We start from the raw sequence: 19,185 nt of genomic DNA on the forward strand, positions 1-19,185 counted from the left end.
CTCTGGTTGGAGGCTATGCAAACAAGGTGTTGCTCCTCCAGCCTGAGTGCGGCCTCATTGCGGTAGTAGAGGAGGACATGGGTTGCAAAATAGGGATGACACCAGGAAACTGTCCTGACTGGACACCACCGAAATGGCTGGCCACCAGGAAATCCTACCTGGCATTTCTACTAATTCACTCATTATGCACCATGTCTTATGACATAGATGATCATGGTCTTTCTGTGACCATGATTGTTCTTGGCAATTTTTTCCTGCAGAAGTGGTTTGCCATTGACTCCTTCTGGTCAGAGTCTTTACAAGACAGGTTGCCCCAGCCATTATCAATGCTCATCAGAGATGGTCTGCCTGGTGTCAGTGGTCGCATAACCAGGACTTGCGATGTGCACCAGCTGCTCATTCGACCATCCACCACCTGCTCCCATGGCTTCACCTGACCCTGACCCTTAGCAGTTGCTACACCTTGCCCAGGGTGACCTGCTGGTTAATGGAAGGAAGGAGCGCCTTACACCTCCTTTGGTAGAGACATATCTCCGCCCCACTACCCAAAATTTAGTGTATAGCAGTTGCAATATACCACTTTGGAAACACAAGTAACTGCAGATGTTGGAATCTGGAACAATGAACAAGAATCTGGAGGAATCCTAGATGAGGAGCAAAGTGACGATGGTGCTAAACAGTGACTCCTTTGCTTGCGTCTTCCGAAACAGCTGCCTTTCCATTTTTATTTTTATTTTTCCCTTTTTGGGGGGTTCTTTTGAAATCCCTGACTGGGAGTTACTCACTGACTATGGTTCTTTGCGGGAATGGGACCCACTCTCAGGATTTCACGACTGGCCATTGTCCGCCATGCCAAGGGCTTGGCCTGGGAGTTCGGCTGGCCCTTGGAGGCCTAAGATCTCAGGGCTCTGGAGACAGGCAGGTCAAAGTTCGGTGTCCCGGACTGGTGTGTTGTGGGAGCTGGAACATTTTTGGCGGTGTGCCCAGAGACCTGAGATCTTTGGGCATAGAGTTCGAAAAAAGCAACGCAATGGACTTTTAACATCATAAATCAGCGAGTTGTTTGTTTTGTCTCCCCTCTCGCTGTGAAAATGGAGGCACCTCTTTCTCCCTTATTAGAGAGAGAGGGAGAGCCTGTGGTATGTCAAATACTGGGTGAACGAGTAGTCTTTGGAGTACTGCAAGTCTGTACCTTTGCTGCTGCCTTGCTCATGCTTGAGTGCTCAGTGGTGGGTGCCCATGTTTTTTTTTACCAGTGGGGAGAAGGGGGCATTGCTGCTTGCTGCCGCTTTCAGGTGGGAAAGAGAGGAGTTGGGGTTCTAACATTTAACTGTTGTTCACTCTTTGGGGCACTTCTCTGTTTTCGTGAATGGCGGTGAAGAAAAAGCATTTCAGGAGGTATTTTGTATACATTACTCTGATATTAACTTGTACCTTTGAGGGTTCTTAACTAAAATGTCGACTTTCTACTTCCCTGCGCTGATGCTGTCTGGCCCAAAGGGCTTCTCAAACTGTTCGCTAGCTCCGGCACTTTGGAAGATGGTTGGAGATGTGGTCTCCTCTGCACTGACAAAATCAAATGAAGCTTAGGAAACCCCTTTGTGGGGCACTTGGGATTAGTCAACATGCAACAAAGAACTCTGATACCTGCTGCCTTCTCCAACTCACACTCATTCTGACCACTCTGGGTTTGGCTTTCTGCATGGTTACAAAGGCCAAACACAAGCTTGGGAGGCAACATCTCATCCTTCATCTAATGAGCTTTCCAGACTCAATGTTGAATCCTCCAAATGTAGGCAATTTGATTTTTCTTTATGTCTGCATCAGAGTGAAATATTTCTGTCTGTTTTTGCTCGGTTATTTTTTAACCCTCTTTCTGTTTGTATCTGGCATGTTAGACATGTCCCAGAGTCTTGTTATTAGCAACACATTACAGGGATAAAGAAGCATCGCCTGATTCTGCTGTGTCAACTCGTAACCTCGTCCTATCAGAGGTTTCTTGTTTACCCATTCCTTCCCCAACATAGCTGCTGCTGAAAACCACCAAATTCTCTTTCCAGCAGTTCTGATGAAAGGCTTTAGACCTAAAATGTTATACCTGTTTTCTCTTTTCACAGATTTCCGGTGTTGGCAGATTTTTTTTGTTTGATTTTCATGCTTTTTTTGTGTGTTTGTCTTCATCTGAAGCCTAGCTGGAGATATTTCTATTTTAACTGCACTCATAGGATGAATGTATTCTTGCAAAGGCCAATGGTTATTGCTGATTCCCTAATGCCCTTGAGAAGCCGCCGCTCAGACTTTTCATTAAATTGCTGCTTTTTTTGCAACAAGCAAAAATGCTGGAGGAACTTGGCAGTTTGGGCAGCATCACTGGAAGTGAATAAACAGTCAATATTCTGGGCTTCCTCAGGTCTAGAAAGGAAGAGAGAAGACACCAGAATATAAAAAGGTGGGGGGGGGGGAAGGAGGGGAGCTAGAAGGTGATAGGTGGAGCCAGGTGGGTGGGGAAGGTCTAGGGCTGGAGAGGAAGGAATCTGATAGGGGAGGAGAGTGGCCCATTGGAAAAGGGGAAAAGGAGGAGGGGACCCAGGGGGAAGTGATAGGCAAGTGAGAAGAGATAAAATGCCAGAGAGGGAAATAAAGGAAGAAGGGAGTGGGACTGAATTTTTTTTTACCAGAAGGAGAAATCAATATTCAAGCCATCAGGTTGGAGGGTACCCAGACGGGATATAAGGTGGTGTGGGGGGTGGGGGCTCATCTTGGCACAAGAGGAGGCCATGGACTGACATGTCAGAATGGGAATGGGAACTAGAATGTTTGACTTCCTTTGTACTTCCTTGCTCTCTCTTTGATGCGGGGTTTGCGAGTTCCGTTCTGCTGTCTCATCTTCTCAGCTGCCGGTATTTCGGGAAGAACTTTACAGTCGGTTTATTGGGTTTTCTTGCTTGACAGGCTAATGATTTCCTCCTCAGACTGTGACATTGGTTCTGATCTATGTAATCACGACAGCTCCATTCACCGTCACAGCATGTCACAGAGCGTCGTCTGTCGCCAGTGTATGTCTCTCACTGCTGTGAGAAGATGCCTTACTCCTGCTTGCTTCAGGAGATAAAGGGGAAAAGATAGCAATCATAATGCGACTGCTGCGGGAAGCAGTACTGTCAAAACTGATAAATCCTGTGTGAGTCATGGCCATAAAGTTATGCTATTACCTCATGGTAAAAATACAAATGCGGTTGAAGTATCGGGCTGCACTCATTGCCTGGTCAGTTCGTCCTAAGGGACATGCAGACAGTGATTTAATAGAAGTCACTCTCCTGCTAAAGGAACTGTTTCAAATTTCTGATCCTTGTCGGCTTTCATTAAAGCATCTGAGAAACACCCTTGATCGCAAAGTTCCGGTGCAGAAGCAGGGTTTCAGTCTCAGTGAGGCCCTTCTCCACAAGGTCATTTCATTAATCCTGAGTTTTCAAGCAGCTTCTCGGACACTAGGCAGGAATTTGAACCTTGGGTTCTATATTGATGCCGTTTGTGACAAAGCAGAATATATGCTCCTCTTTTGTTGATCTTCAACTAGACTCTTCACCTGCAAGTGCTTAACTGTTATACCCACAGCGTATCTCGTTCCCTTTACATCGAAGAGCCACTGATAGACATTTGCACCTCCCATTTGAGGTCAACCACAAATGGAATGTGAGGTCTTTCTCTAGGCCGATATAATTGTCAGCTCCTCTAGAATCTATTAGCAATGCAGTTTTTCTTGATGTAAGACACTGCCTTAAACTTGCCTCCTCCACCTTCATTTTTATATCCAGTTGCCAGGAGCTGATGGGCTTTTCCCACTCAAGTTGAAGCCACCTCTGTGGCTGACTCTGTCCCTTCTCTCTCTCTATCTCTATCCCACCAAACAAATTTCCCATGATGCTTAATCTTACCCTTGCTGTGAACTCTCACATTTCTCTAGTCTCTTTTTGTGGAGGTTTTGACATTCTCTTCCAAATCTATCCCTCTTCTTTTGATGTTATTACTTTTCCTTTTTAACTGGAAACTGTCCCCCTTTCCTTCAAATCTATTGTCATCTTCACCACAAGAAACCAATTCTTGACCCTTCCTTCCATAAACCACCTGTAAATGAAGGCAAGGCTAAAGGCTTTGACTGTACAGTTGCCTTTCAAGCTCACCTCTCAGTGTCTTCTCTCGATCCCCATGTCTGTTAGCTAGCCGTCAGCTGTAAATCCCACATGGTCACGAGGAGTACCGACAAACTCCTTACAGGCAGTGACGGGGATTGAACCCCAATTAGTGATCGCTGGGGGTGTAGTAGCATTACGCTAACTGCCATGCAATCATGCAGGCTGACCTTCAGGAGCAGAATGCCGAAGTTGTAGCCTGCCAAGCATACAACTTGCATTTGAGCAAGCTATGTATGAAACTTCAAAACTGCAGATGCTGCAAATCTGGAATAAAAACTGTAAGTACGGGTGGCTGCCATTTTTCGAACATTTGCCTTACAACAGCTCGCTGTTGTGAAAGACCTACTTTAAGTACCTGTTTTCATTAACCAAAGAGGAATTCCACTTTTATGAGAAAAAACATGCCCGCTTTATACATGTGTTTACCCCGAGAAGGACTACCATGATTGTGAAGCCATGTGCGGGCAGTTGCGTGCGCATGTGTGTACGTACGTATGCGTGTACATGCCGATTTTTTTTCCCTCCAAATCCATTTTGGCTCGCTGTCAAACAATATTTCTACTTTACATACAATATTTCTACTTTATATAGGCTGTGTACTTATCATATCATTCCTACTTTTACTATATGTTCGTGTTATTTTAGGTATTATGTGTTATTTGGTATGATTTGGTAGGTTATTTTTTGGGTCTGGGAATGCTCAAAAATTTTTCCCATGTAAATGATTGGTAATTGCTTCTTCACTTTACGACATTTCAGCTTACAAATGGTGTCACAGGAACGCTCTACCTTCGGATAGCGGGGGAAACCTGTACTGGAAACGTGTGGTATGTCAGGCAGCGCCTGTGGAAAGAGAAACAAAGTTAACGCTACAACCATGATACCCTTCATCAAAGAACATGAAATGCTAACTACTAATGATGCAGTTTCTTAGATGTGGGAGAAAAATTGGTTGGTTGTGTTTCGTATCCCGTAACTGTATCACTTACCAGCAAAGATAGAGAGGTCCATTGAAGTCTGATGTCACTATTTTCAAATGTTTTTATTTATAAAGGGGCACAAAAGTAAGGTTAATACAAACATTCAGATAATGCACGTCATCAATACTGAATCTAAAGCGCGGGTATAGTAATAATCATCATTAAGAAGTGAGCTCTACTGTTGTCTAGGGGATAATATATTGTCCGTTGGAAATATAAAAGTCACTCAGAAGTCTGCAGGCTTCAGCCTTTTGGGAATCGCTGGGTTTCACATGTTGCGACAGAGAGAGAGAGATTGGTGAGAAAAGGAAAAACTTGCAGGGTCTTTATGAAGCATCCGTTGAATCAGGGGAGCGGGCTCCCCCTCCCTGATGTTAGTTAAAAGCGGTTTTCCGTGATTCCAGCCACAGATTCCAATCCCGGAATCTAACGCATGTGGCTTCCTTCAAAATGGCTTCCCGCTACGGCGGGATCACTCTCGTGTCTTCTTGGTGCATCTGAAGGGGCTTTCCCCCCCCCCCCCAGACTCTCCTTTATACTTCCTCACAGGGTCTCAGATGTCAATCAGGTTGGGATGATGCAATCTCTCTCAACCAGCCCACTTTGTCCGAGGGCTTTACACGTGGTCTCCATGAGACAATAGTCAATGTCGCCTTATTTTGCATCCCGCTGGAACACAGTACTCTGCACGTCTCTCTCTCTCCCACTTCCTGTGTTTATTCAGCACGTCTCTCTCTCTCCCCCATTTCCTGGGTCTACTGACCCCACCCACCCCCCTCAACTAGTGCTCTTGCGATTCTCACAAAGGAGGGGGCTGGGATCATAATAGTTGCTTATTATCAAAGTGCAGGGATGATGTGAAAGGCTTTGGTTTGCTTGCCATCTAGGCAGATCATTCCATGCGTAACTACATCAAGGTAGCACAGAAAGAAAACAATAACTGAATGCAGAAGCTGAATTCCTCCAGCATTTTGTGTGCATTGCTCGGGTTTCCAGCACCTGCTGATTATCCCTTTTTTTTTAAAGGGTGCAGAATATAGTGTCACAGTTACATAGAAGGTGCCTTACAGGGCAGACAAATAAAACTCGAGTGAAATGGGGAGGTAGGTTGAGAGGATCACATGTTCATGCTGTCATTGTTGCAGGTACATTCAAGATTCCTTTCACAGCAGAATAGAAGCTAACCTTGAGCTTGGTGGTGCATGTTGCCAAGCTTTTATATCTTTTACCTGATGGAAGGGGGCGAAGGTGAAACTTTCGTATTTCTGTGTGCAAGAATATTCTGAAATACTTTTTTTTCTGAGCCAGGGATTAGTATATATTGTAACTCTCCATTATTAAGGCAGTCTTTGTGCTCTCTCTGCAGAAGAATTCATGGGTCAAACTATAGTAGAATTGATGAAAAAGGAAGGCAGCACCCTGGGTCTCACGGTATCTGGTGGAATAGACAAGGAAGGAAAGCCCAGAGTATCCAATCTACGACCTGGAGGAATTGCTGCGAGGTAATTGAAGTCAGTGCACTCATTACCAGAAACTTTGTGAAATAGTGTTGTGTACTTCTCAATCATTTCACCTTCTGAAATGTCATGGACTTCACTCACCAACTGCCTGCGCCGTGGAGGTGTAACTGCTTCATTACAGAGTTATCTTTATGAAGGAAAGTGATAGAATGCTAATTATTTTCAGCACATGTTAATTATTGATTTGAGCAACAGATAATTAATTGTATGTTTGTGATGACAGGCCTGAAGGAATTGTCTGTCTGCACTGCATTTAAAAGCTAAAATAATTCTCTGTATAAATTCTTACCTGGTTTATGACATAAGGAAATGGAATTTCTCAATTAGAGTAAACCATACTGGTGTGACTGTAGAGCTTGGTTAGCACTACTGACAATTGGTGCTTTTCTAGGCACTTGTTCACTAATTAATTTGATTTATTTAATAGTTCAAATTTATTGAACTAAGTAATGAAATCTGTAGGAAGAAATAAGAACCGTAGCTTATAATTTTCACATTATCTAGAGGAAGTTCAATACATCAGAAGCAGCAGCAATTGATTTTCTGTTATGTTTAAAACTGTTTTTAGAACTGAATATTATTCTTAGTGCTGAGCAAACTAGAGTTAGTTCACATGCAGGACAATTTAAAAGCACCTAGTTGCTGAACAGCTAATGCTAATTTCACCACAAGTGGTGGAAAGATATTCCAAACAGTATTTAACATGATACTAAATCATCTCATTGTAGGGGCTTGTCATTAAATGTAATATTATAATTTGGTCACGTACACAGTTTCTTTCAGGCATATCAAGCTGACAGCAGCCCAGAGTGCATTAGGTTTACACTTCCAGCTTTATATTTTATCACGTTGCCAACATTATTGTCAGTACTTTGTCTGGCCGTGATTAAGAGACAATTCACTTTGCAATTAATGAGGCAAAGGACTATCTTCTAAGGAGTAACAAAAGGATTTATTAATGACTGAGTATTGAACGGCTTGGAAATCACAGTTCCTGGCTATGTTAATTTATGATAATTATTCATTTTAAGGGTTTTTAAAGTATTTTCAATTTACCTGATGTATTAGAAATGTGCGTTCCAAGAAGTGGTTAAAAGAACAGATAAATGAAGATAAATATGTTCAAGTTTGCATTGTAAAAAGCAATGATGTAGACTGATTGAGTTTACTGTGGCATTAACTTACAGAAGTGATCAGTTAAATATTGGAGACTACATCAAATCTGTCAATGGAATCAACTTAACAAAATTCAGGCACGATGAAATCATCAGTCTCCTGAAGAATGTTGGTGAGAGAGTGGTTCTTGAAGTGGAATATGAACTGCCTCCTGTTTGTAAGTACCTTTGATATCTTTCAATAGAAAGGCTTGCATTAAAGATTGATAAAGTTAATGACATATTTAAAAACTGAACGTGTCTGTTGAAAAGGCAAAGACACATTCTGTCATATTTTGTGCATGTAACGCAAGGCCAAGGATCAAACATTAAAACCCCTTACAAAATATAATATTTGAAATGTAAATATTTAAAATATTGAACTTTTACATTAACAGACAGCATCATGTGAATTTTACAGAGGAAACAAAAAACAATGATCTGAAGATCAAGTGACAGGTTTCCGCTGCTATCCAAAGGTAGAGCGTTCCTATAAAACCATTTCTAAGATGAAATGTCGTAAAGCGAAGAAGCAATTACCAATAATTTATATGGGATAAATTTCTGAGTGTTCCCAGAACCCAAAAAATAACCTACCAAATCATACTAAATAACATAAAACCTAAAATAACACAAACATGTAGTAAAAGCAGGAATGATATAATAAATACACAGCCTATATAAAGTAGAAATAATGTATTTACAGTGTAGTTTCACTTATCAGAATCGGAGCAACAGCGAGCCAAAACCGGTTTGTAGGGAAAAAAAGGCAGGTACACACATACGCATGTACACGTATGCGCATACACCTACCCGTGCAAGGCTTCACTGGTCACAGTAGTCTTTCTCGTGGTAAACACACGTTTAAAGTGGGTGTCTTTTTTCATAACAGCGAAAATCCTCTTTCAGTCAGCAAAGACAAGTACTAATGTAGGTCTTTCGAAACAGGGAGATGTCATAAAGCGAAAGTTTGAAAAATGGGGGCCACCTGTACCTAGTCTGAGAATTGGCTTATTACCAGTGACCATTTCATTTATTAACATAGTAGTGAACGGAATGATTGGGACTTGTCTCTTAAAATGCTTTCCTTCTCCAATCCTTTACCTTTCCCACTTGTCACCTCTTTGCTCCTTACTTCTTCCCCCACCCACTTGGCTTCACCTATCACCTTGTAGCTTGTACTCCTCTCCCCCCACCCCACCTTCTTATTCTGGCTTCTTCCCTCTTCATTTGATGAAGGGTCTCCCCCAAAACATCGATTGTTTATTCATTTGCATAGAAGCTGCCTAACCTACTGCTGTCTTCAACCTCTTGCTTTGGCAATCTGAGATATCCACTTGCTTCAGGCAGGCTGCAGTTATACTGGTGTTCAACAAGAGTGTGATAATCAGCCTCAGGTGAGAGTCTTCCAGAAGCACTTACATCCACTGTGATGAAGTGCTTTAAGAGGTTTGGAACATGTCAACCTGCCCGAGGAGCAACTTGGATCCACTCCAATTTTCTTACTATCACAACAGGTCAACAGCAGATGCCATTTCACTGTCTCTTCACTCAACCCTGGAACATCTAGACAGTGAAGATGTATACATCAGGATACTCTTTACTGACTACAGCTTGGCGTTCAACACTATCATACCCTCTAAAATGATCAATAAACTCCAATACCTAAGCGTCAGTACCTCTTATGCAACTGGTTCCTTGATTTCCCCACTTGTGGACACCAGTCCATTTCAATTGGGAACAACATCTCCTACATAATCAGCGTCGGCACAGATACACCTCAAGGCTGTCTGCTTAACCCTCTCCTTTACTTGTTTTATACTTCTGACTGTCCAGGGCCTGTCTTGCTTCTGCCATCAAGAAGAAGGTACAAGATTCTCAGGACCCACACCACCAGGTTCAGGAACAATTATCAATTCCCTATCATTAGGCTCTTGAATCAGAGGGGATAACTTCATTCAACTTCACTCACCCTAACAGTGAACCTATGGACTCACTTTCAAGCACTTATAATCTCATATTCTCAATATATTATATTAATACCATTTTGGGTTTTTTTTATCTTTATATTTGGAGTTTGTTGTTCTTTGCACATTGCTTGTTTGTGTGTGGTTTTTCATTGATTCAATTTTGTTTCTTTGTAATTACCGTAAATGCCCAGAAGAAAATGAATCCCAGAGTTGTATGTGGTGAGATCTATGTACTTAGATAATAGATTTACTTTGAACTTTAAGTTCCTTCAGCATTTTCTGTGTGTTGCTCTGGATTTCTAGAATTTGCAGATCTCTTGTGTTTAGTAGTTTCTTCATTGGAAGTAGTCTTGTCTGTGTCAGAGAGTGCTGATCTCAAAACCTACTGTGAGACTTGACCAGTGGACAACGTTCAATCAACATCAGACAGAAGATGAATATTTACTCATTATCATATTGCCACTTGTGGAAATTCGCTGTGTGTAAATTGGCTGCCAAATTTCTTGCATTACCTACATTTCAAAAATACATAAAGAGATGTACATCACTTCGTGATGAACTGAGTGGAAATTGTAAATAAAAATTGCAATGTAAATACAAGCATTTATTTTCTTTGCTGCTTTCAATTTTGCACAGAATTGACATGTACTCTCTTGTATTACTCAAAGAAACATGCTAAATCATTTCTGCATGGTAACAACAAAGTTTACAACAATGTACAGCACTGTGCAAAAGTCATAGGCACATATATATATAATCTAGGGTGCCTAAGACTTTTGCACAGTACTGTATCTGTCAACATGGAAAGGAGGTTGAGTTTGTAAATCTGGCAGGAACAAAGGATGTTGGGAATGGTGAAGGTGGAGTGCCATGGCAGAGGTGTGGGGCAGGAGGCAGATGAGTGCCAGGGGTGGGGCGGGGTACAGGTGGCAGGGGTGCAGACACACCCAGCCCTGAGACACCAGGCGAGGTCATTTGATTCCAAACAATTGGTTTATTGATCATTACAGAATGTCTCCCTGGTGCTTCCCACTCCCTCCCTTCTCCCCTCTTCTTTTCCCAACCATGATTCCACTCTCCTTGTCCCCTTCCCACTCTCAGTCCACAATAGAGACTCATATAAGTCATGCTTATCATCACTCACATAAAATTTGTTTTGTTTTCAGCAGTACAGTACACTACATAAAATTGCTACAGTACTGTGCAAAAGTCTTAGACACCCTTGCCATATATATATATGTCTAAGACTTCTGCTTAGTACTGCATTTTTGATCTTCAAGTGTGTTTTGAATAGGCTCCATTCAACAGGACTCCTGGCTCCTTCTGTGATTGAGCCATTGAACTAAATATTTCCCTTCTGCGCTCTTAATACTGTGCTGATATGCCAGCATAATGCATAGTCTGAAGCGCAAGGCTGTTAATCTGCGCTTTCAAGAGTCTTGCGGACAGAAAGAACGCCATGGTGCCCTGCATTAAGATTGATCGATCAGGCAATCAGAAGTGGTACGCTTTGCACTAAGCTGCCCTGTGCAAAGGAGCAACCTCAATCCAAAACTTCCAGCAGGAGCCACACTAAGGGATTTTCAGTCAGCAAATCGGATCTGCAATAACGTTGCTCTGTTCTATGACCCATACTGCTCCTGATGTCCGGCTTCCTCACTCAGGCAGCACCAAATCAGCGGAGACAAGTGCATTCAGGACTGAACTGCTTCACCAGTCAGCCTGGAAAAAATAGTCACAGAACTGATTGTACTATTACTGTTCCACCTGATGTTGTCTTAAAATTGGCATTAATTCAACCTACTGAACTTCTGTCTGTTTCTTTATCTTCAGCTACAAGCAATCATTTCCAGCTGAAGGCATTATTAAATAAGATGGAAGGAAATTCTTCTGCACACATGTCGCACTACATTTTTATAGTGGTAATACTTAAGGTTCAAACAAATTTGAAATTGTTTTCTACAGCTAAAATTACTTTTCAGTAACAATGTTTTTAACAGCCAGCTGTAGAAGCAGAATTGAATTGACTTTATTTCTTACATCCTTCACATACATGAGGGGTAAAAATCTTTATGGTATGTCTCCATCTAAATGTACCATGTGCAATCATAGTAATTTATAATAAATAGAACAGTTAGCGTAACATAGAAATACACTCAGATCAGCGTGAGTTATTCAGTCTGATGGCCTGGTGGAAGAAGCTGTCCTGGGGCCTTTTGTGCTGCGGGACCATTTCCCGGATGGTAGCAATTGGAATAGATAGTGGTTGGGGTGCCTCGGGTCCCCAATGATTCTTTGGGTCCTTTTCTCACACCTGTCTTTATAAATGTCCTGAATCATGGGAAGTTCACAACTACAGGTGCGCTGGGCTGTCCGCACCACTCTCAGCAGAATTCTGCGATTAAAGGAGGTACAGTTCCCATACCAGCCAGTCGGGATGCTCTCAATTGTGCCCCTGTAGAAAGTTCTTAGGATTTTGGGGCCCATACCAAACTTCAACCATCTGAGGTGAAAGAGGCGCTGTTGTGCCTTTTTCACCACATAGCTGGTGTGTTCAGACCATGTGAGGTCCTCGGAGATGTGGATGCTGATGAACTTATAGCCATTGATCCTCTCAACTCCAGAACCATTGATGTCACTGGGGGCTAGCCCATCTCCATTCCTCCTGTAATCAACAACTAGCTCCTTCATTTTTGTGACATTGAGGGAGAGGTTGTTTTCTTAACACCACTGTGTTAGATGATTTCTTCCAGCAAAAGATCATTTCAAATCCAGCTAATTAGACCCTCCTATATGATTACACCTTCTATTTGCATTAGTCTTAAAGTAGCTGTGGTGATTTTCAAATTTTCTGTGTCCTGTTGCCATGTGCAAATGATTGGTAGTGACATTCTAAGACGTACATTAAAATACACTAAGGTATTCGATGCAAGTTTGAAATGTTGAAAGAGAAATGTTTGTAACAGTTAAGTGTCATTATAACGTTTAGGTCTAATATATACAGTCAGTGGTCACTTATTAGGTACCTCCTATACCTAATAAAGTGGCCACTAAGTATATGGCCATGGTCTCCTTGCTGTAGCCCATCCACTTCAAGGTTCAACGTGTTGTGCATTCAGAGATGCCCCTCTGCACACCACTGTTGCAATGCCTGGTTATTTGAGTTACTGTCGCCTTCCTGGCAACTTGATCCAGTCTGGCTTTACTCCTGTGATCCCTCAGTAACCAAGGCATTTTCGCCATTCACTGTAAACGGCAGAGACTTTTGTGCGTGAAAATCCCGAGAGCAGCAATTTCTAAGATAATTTACTCCCATCTGGCAGCAGCAACCATTCCACGGTCAAAGTCACCTAGATCACGTTTCTTCCCCCTTCTGATGTTTGGTCTGAACAACTGAACCTCTTGAGCATGTCTGCATGCATTTATGCATTGAGTTACTGCCACGTGATTGGCTGATTAGATAACTGCATTAATGAGCAGGTAAACGGCTGTACCTAATAAAGTGGCCACTCAGTGAATATTTTATTGTATTGTCAGAGAATCATTACGTGCTAATCACTGCTTCATTTTTGAAGGATATTGAATTAAATGATCTCAGCGACAGGCAGAAGGTTTCAGTGTCTTATGCTCTCTCTTTGCAGTTTTAAGTACATCTGTTGTAGTTGATATGAAATTTTTCTTTCAAAGGTAACTTACATATACATGATAGTGCAGAAAAAGAAACTCCACAATACTTTACAGAAAATTAATCTGACAAAAGTAAATGTTGAGGCCCAGGAGTTTTTAGAAGAGCTGAGAGAGTTGACAATTCTTGGTTAAAATGGAGTTGAGGATACATCTATAAGTGGGGAAGTAAAGAGGACTGGTTACAATGGAACCCAGATAACTAGAGGCATGACTGTCAACGAAGGAATGAAAAGATCATGGTTTGGGGTGTGTCAACAAAGACCTGAATGGATAAGTTCAGAAATAGGGCAGATTGTAGAGTTCAACTTTACGGATGTGACTTTGAATGAAGTCAGCGATGAAGCTGGACATTCAAAATGCAGAAGCAGATAATGAAATTCATGGCTTGCATTTATCATACGTCACAGCTGAATGGTGAAAAAAATCTAGGTTAAAATAAGATCCAGGTATAGCACCTTAGATGCATGCAAATTTGATTGCAGTAGAAGATAAAAGGAGCAATCGGTTTGAAGATGAAGAGGACTTTGCAGGCATTTTGGTTTAAGCAAGTTTGAAATGGATAGAAGCAAATGATGTTAAGATGTGGAAGAGGGATGGAAATAGGAAAATTGGTTCAAGGTCACCAGGCTGCACTGTTTTGGTGAAACGTGAGAGCTTCTTGGGAGAGGATGATAGAATTAGTTGTGAAAATAGGTGAGGTTGGTGGGTTCAGCTCGCCTGTAGTTTACCAGGAGGAAACCCTACACCATCACTGGTCTTCTATTGCCAAGCCAATATTGGTTCTAATTACCCGGGATCTCTCAGGAGCTAGTCTCCTGTGCAAGAACTTATAAATGGCTTTACTGAAGTTCAAGTAAATCACATCCACACCTCTGCCCTCATCAAAATACTTTGTTAACTTTCTAAAGAATTTAATCACTTTGATCAGGCAGGATCTGCCCTTGACAAAGCCGTGTTTGTTGCCTCTGATTAGTCCTTGCCTTTCTAAGTGATTATTAATTCTCTCCTACAACTTTTTCCAGTATCTTAGCGACCACTCATGTTAGGCTCACAAGTATGTAGTTACTAGACTTTTTCCCTGCTCCTGTGTTGAAAAGGGGACTATAGTCTATTTTTTAAATTATTATTTAGTAATACAACATGGGAAAGTAGTCTATTTTAAATTTTTATTACTGTCTATTTAAATTTTTTTATTACTGAGAAATACAACATGGTATATACTTCTAGTCCATGCCACCCAATTATGCCATGTTACTAATTAACCTACTTACCTGTACATCTCCCATATGTAATAGAGAGAAAGTATCAACTCCTTACAGACAGTGGTGGAAATTGAACCCAGGTCCCTGGTTTTGTAATAGCGTTAGACTAACTGCTACGGTATTGTGCCACACCAGTCATCCAGCACTTCACCTCACTTGCGCTCAAGGGAAATTTAAAAATCTCAACCAGAGTCCGAAGCTGAGGGGTTTATCCTTCTTTAAGCCTGTTAACGCATTGACTACCTCCCTTGATTAATGGAGGTCTGCAGTAGACTTTCACCATCCCCTTCACTGAATCCTCCAAACTACAAAGTCCTTGGTGAATACTGCTGAGAAGTTTTCACTTAGGACCCCACCTCCACCTCTGGCTCTATGTGGATTGACTTGTGGGCCTTACATTTTCCCTGGTTATTTTAATGCTCCTTAATATACCCATGTGGACCTTCAAATTTCCATTAATTGCCTCTGCGAATGATAGCTTATAACGCCTCTCAGCCTTTCTAACTTCCATTTTAAGTGCCTCGCTTCAAGGGCTTTCCCCGTCGTTACTTTCCTATGTCTGTCGTACGCTTCCATTTTTCTCATTATCTAATCCTCAATATCCTTTAACATTTGGGGACAGTGTCTTGTTACCTGCATGTATCATGATCTCTGGCTGTTAACCCCTTTTGAATACTCTGCAGCCACTGCAAGACATCCTTGATGCCAGTATAGCCTACCTCAGATGTCCAATCATTAAGTGTGTTGAGACTGAGGAACAACAGAACTCAGGGATCTGATAGGAACGTGAACCTGTGGTGAAGAATCTGACATAACTTTACTGAATAGCAGAGCAGCTCGAGAGCAGTGTGTCACACTCTTGCCCCTTAAGTACTATGTTAAATGCTTATATCCATACCAGGACTCTTTACGTAGATATGGATAGTGTAGAATGCCAAAAACAACAGAAAATGTTTTGGGAGTTCCACTTCTTGTTTTCAGCATAAAGGAAAAGACGGGGAGAACCATAAACAATTTTAAATGACTTTAAGTCCTGGGAGTTATTGAAATCAATTCCAAAGTAATGAAAAACTTCTGAACTTCTATACCACTGTGATGTTTGTAATAATGCTAGGCCAAATGTGCTCACACCAAAGACCTTGATACACCCAGTGGAATCAAAGAATGCTGAGAAATGAGCCACAGATCAATGTTCTTTTAAATAATTAGCTTTGGTTTTGGCCAGCCTGCATTACCAAATCCATTTCTCAATGGTTCTGACTGATTTTCTCATTTATTCCAATCAGCTGTGCAGGGCTCAGGTATTATCCTGAAAACAGTCGAAGTGACTTTGCACAAAGAAGGCAACACATTTGGATTTGTGATCAGAGGTGAGGACATCCATTTAGTAGTCTTTGTAACTTGCATTATTTCATGTCTGGTTTGTTTTTAGAGTGAGATTTTCACGATCTGTTTCTTTTTTCTGTCCCTTTTACACTAATTGTTAAATCTATTATGTAGTTTTTACTGCCCATTATGCCACTGGTATTTAGGGCAGCAGTGAAGGTCCCACGTCTCTGTCAGTGTTCAGCACTTCCTTCATCATGGTTTTCACTCCTGTCAGTCACGCAAGTCCCAGATGGAGAGTCGGGAATACCGTCGCACTTGGATGTTGAAGGATTCTTCATTGCTGTTTCTGTAACAAATTTGCTTCACTAGGCAGGGTCTTTAGCCCCGAGCTGAACCCCTAAACCTGTAGGACCGGTGGACCAACCTTATTCTGGCCGCTACCCTTTGATCTGTTTGATGTGGGTGATGTGGTGAACTACATATACCTGTCTGGACACGCACCCTGCTGACTGCTCCTGTGGCTCCTCACACAGACCCCTGTATAAAGGCGATCGAGGCCTGAGCCCGGCCTCTCAGTCTCCAGGATGCAGTATGGTGGTCAACCACTGCTTGTTCCTTCTTCCAGTCAATAAAAGCTGATATCTCGCCTTCACGTCTCAGAGTGAGTTATTGATGGTGCATCAGGTGACCCTACCAAGAGACAAAGCATGAACCCTTGTCTCCAGCCAGCATAGCTCTCTGGGTCACTGAAGCACGTAAGCCTCCAAACTCAACGACAAATTGTGGTGCTCTTGGAGGAAAACCATACTTTTGCAACATTCTCAGAATAGTTTATGGTGAAAATAAAGTTTTAAACAGGCTCTTGGATATAATAATGCTAGTGCTCCATATTCTTTTTGGTTATTAATTCATTTCTAGTATGCATTGATTTCTCCTCGTGCTCATCCCTTGATCTAGACTGGTGGAAGACTGTTACATCAAATATGCTCTGATTTATTGCTATGAAAGTGGGTCATAGGCTTCAAGGAATAAATTGGACTTCTTCCTTCTTGTCAAAGTAGCTGGTAACTCCAGATATCCCAGTATGTGGTGTGAGTTCCGATTTTTTTTTAAATCTCCCCCAGTGCAGATCAAGGCTGTTGTCATGACAACTGGTTTTAATACAGTTGGGGTTTTGAGTTTTGGCGTTAAGGAAGCCAGGTAGACCTGACACAGCCAATTTGATTTCATAAAAATAATAAAGTATTTTGAGATGGGAGGGCGTGCAATTCAGCTTATTTCTGGAAAATGTACATTCATGTTAGGTGTTGGTATGATTGGTACTGGCAGACCAATTTTGCTCTTCTCTAAACTCTTCCACAAGATGGGACTTTACATATCAAAGCAGACTATTTTTAGTACATATTAACTGAAATGCAAGTGAACATATTCTATTCCTGTCAAAGAAGTTAATTCTCAAGACAGTAGCAATATCTTTGTAATCTTGTGGGACATGTGGCAAAGTGCATATTGTATTGAGGATTGAGTGGATTTCAAAAATAATTCTGTGACTGTAGTTATGCCTACAATGCTCATCTCCCAAATCTGCTGATAAATAACTGGATCAAAGAGCTGAGTCTGTTAGTTTCTCCTCCTAACACGGAGAAGTTCAAAATGTTATCTTTGGAAAGAGGAGAGACAACATAAACCAGAGAGACACAATCCTAAACATTCAGGCCGTTAAGACCCTGCTGATGAAGGGACTACAGCATTGCTTCTCTCCCCACAGTTGCTGCCTGATGTGCCAAGTGATACCAGTATTTACAACCTGTGTTTCAAAATTCCAGCATTAGTTATGAATTAATGGTATTAATTCAGTAAATTTGGATCACTAATGTGTTCCCTTCTGTCAAACAGTTCCAAGTCTACTGTAAATGCTGTGCCTGCTATTTTGATTGTGATGTACAGGCCTCTACAGAGATTAAGTGACTTATCAGTTTCTTCTCTTCTGAATTATTTAGCGTGTGAGGAAATCCTTACAAGATTATACTTTTCTTTCCTCTCAGGTTTCCTCTTCTGCATGTATTGATTGCTCTCTGATGCGCAGTTACTCAGATAACAATCATAATTTAGTGACCTGCTCAAGTGGTCTCCTACATTCTGTGAGCTTGATGGTGTGCGCGGGCAGGTTACTGAATCGTAGGAAGCCATTACAGGTTATATCCTAACTCTAGTTTTCCCATCGTGCAAATGTGCATTGGCTGCCAGAAATCTTAGTTGGCAGCCAGCTGTTCACCTTCCTCAGTCTCTGGGGGCACTTGTTAATACCTTGCCATAGGCATGCTTGAGGTAGTGAAGGTGGCCCAGTTAGCCTTTGGACTCTGCAGGCAGTATCAGTTGGATCAGTTTGGAGAGCTCAAGAACGGAACTTGTTTGATATCTTTCTTTTCTCAGGAGGATCTCACGAAGACAGGAATAGATCTCGTCCAATTGTAATAACGTACGTCAGAGCCGGGGGGCCGGCAGACAGGTAGAGTAATAACTGATCTCACTTATTCTGATAAGGTATTGCCCATCAAGCAATGATGGGTCTTGTGGGCCTCTGATCAGGTCACGTGTTGTTTCCTTCCTGCCCCTGCTACTGTAGTTCCCTTTATTTATTTACCTTTTGACATACAGTGCGGAGTCCACCCATCAAGCTGCGCCACCCAGCAACCCCCTGATTTAATCCGAACCTAATCACAGGACAATTTACAATGACCGATTGCCTACCAGCTGGTGTGTCTTTGGAATGTGGGAGTAAACCAGAATACCTGAAGGAAACCCACGCAGTCGCGGGGAGAATGTACTAACTCCTTATAGGCAGCAGCGGGATTTGAACCTGGGTCACTGGTACTGTAAAGTGTTGTGCTAACCACTAACTCATTGTGCTCCACCTCATTTTCCCTGAGGTTTCACCGCGATGCTGCTGCCGTCACTGTGCTCCATAATGTTCCCTTTCCCAAGTGTCTGCCACATTTTTAAGAGGGTACAGTGTATGGAAGACATGGACGGCAATCACACCACTCAAAAGGCAGCTTGCCCTCGACGGTGTTGGCTGTACTGTGTGGT

At 42.0% G+C, this 19,185-nt stretch overlaps 1 protein-coding gene across 10 annotated transcripts in view; it reads left to right on the forward strand.

Annotated features, from left to right (window-relative positions):
- grip1 (glutamate receptor interacting protein 1) overlaps window positions 1–19,185 on the forward strand; it is a 458,415-nt gene that overhangs the window by 340,497 nt on the left and 98,733 nt on the right. For 9 of the 10 annotated variants that reach the window (XM_059978360.1, XM_059978359.1, XM_059978364.1 and 6 more), the window contains 4 exons: window positions 6,540–6,675; window positions 7,881–8,026; window positions 16,053–16,136; window positions 18,529–18,604. In XM_059978360.1, the coding sequence (XP_059834343.1) occupies window positions 6,540–6,675; window positions 7,881–8,026; window positions 16,053–16,136; window positions 18,529–18,604 (442 nt within the window). Of the gene's footprint in view, window positions 1–4,952; window positions 5,021–6,539; window positions 6,676–7,880; window positions 8,027–16,052; window positions 16,137–18,528; window positions 18,605–19,185 lie in introns of all 10 variants that reach the window. The other variant, XM_059978367.1, reaches the window with a different exon arrangement.

This window comes from Hypanus sabinus, chromosome 8 (genome assembly GCF_030144855.1).
Source record: "Hypanus sabinus isolate sHypSab1 chromosome 8, sHypSab1.hap1, whole genome shotgun sequence".
Lineage (NCBI taxonomy): Eukaryota > Metazoa > Chordata > Chondrichthyes > Myliobatiformes > Dasyatidae > Hypanus > Hypanus sabinus.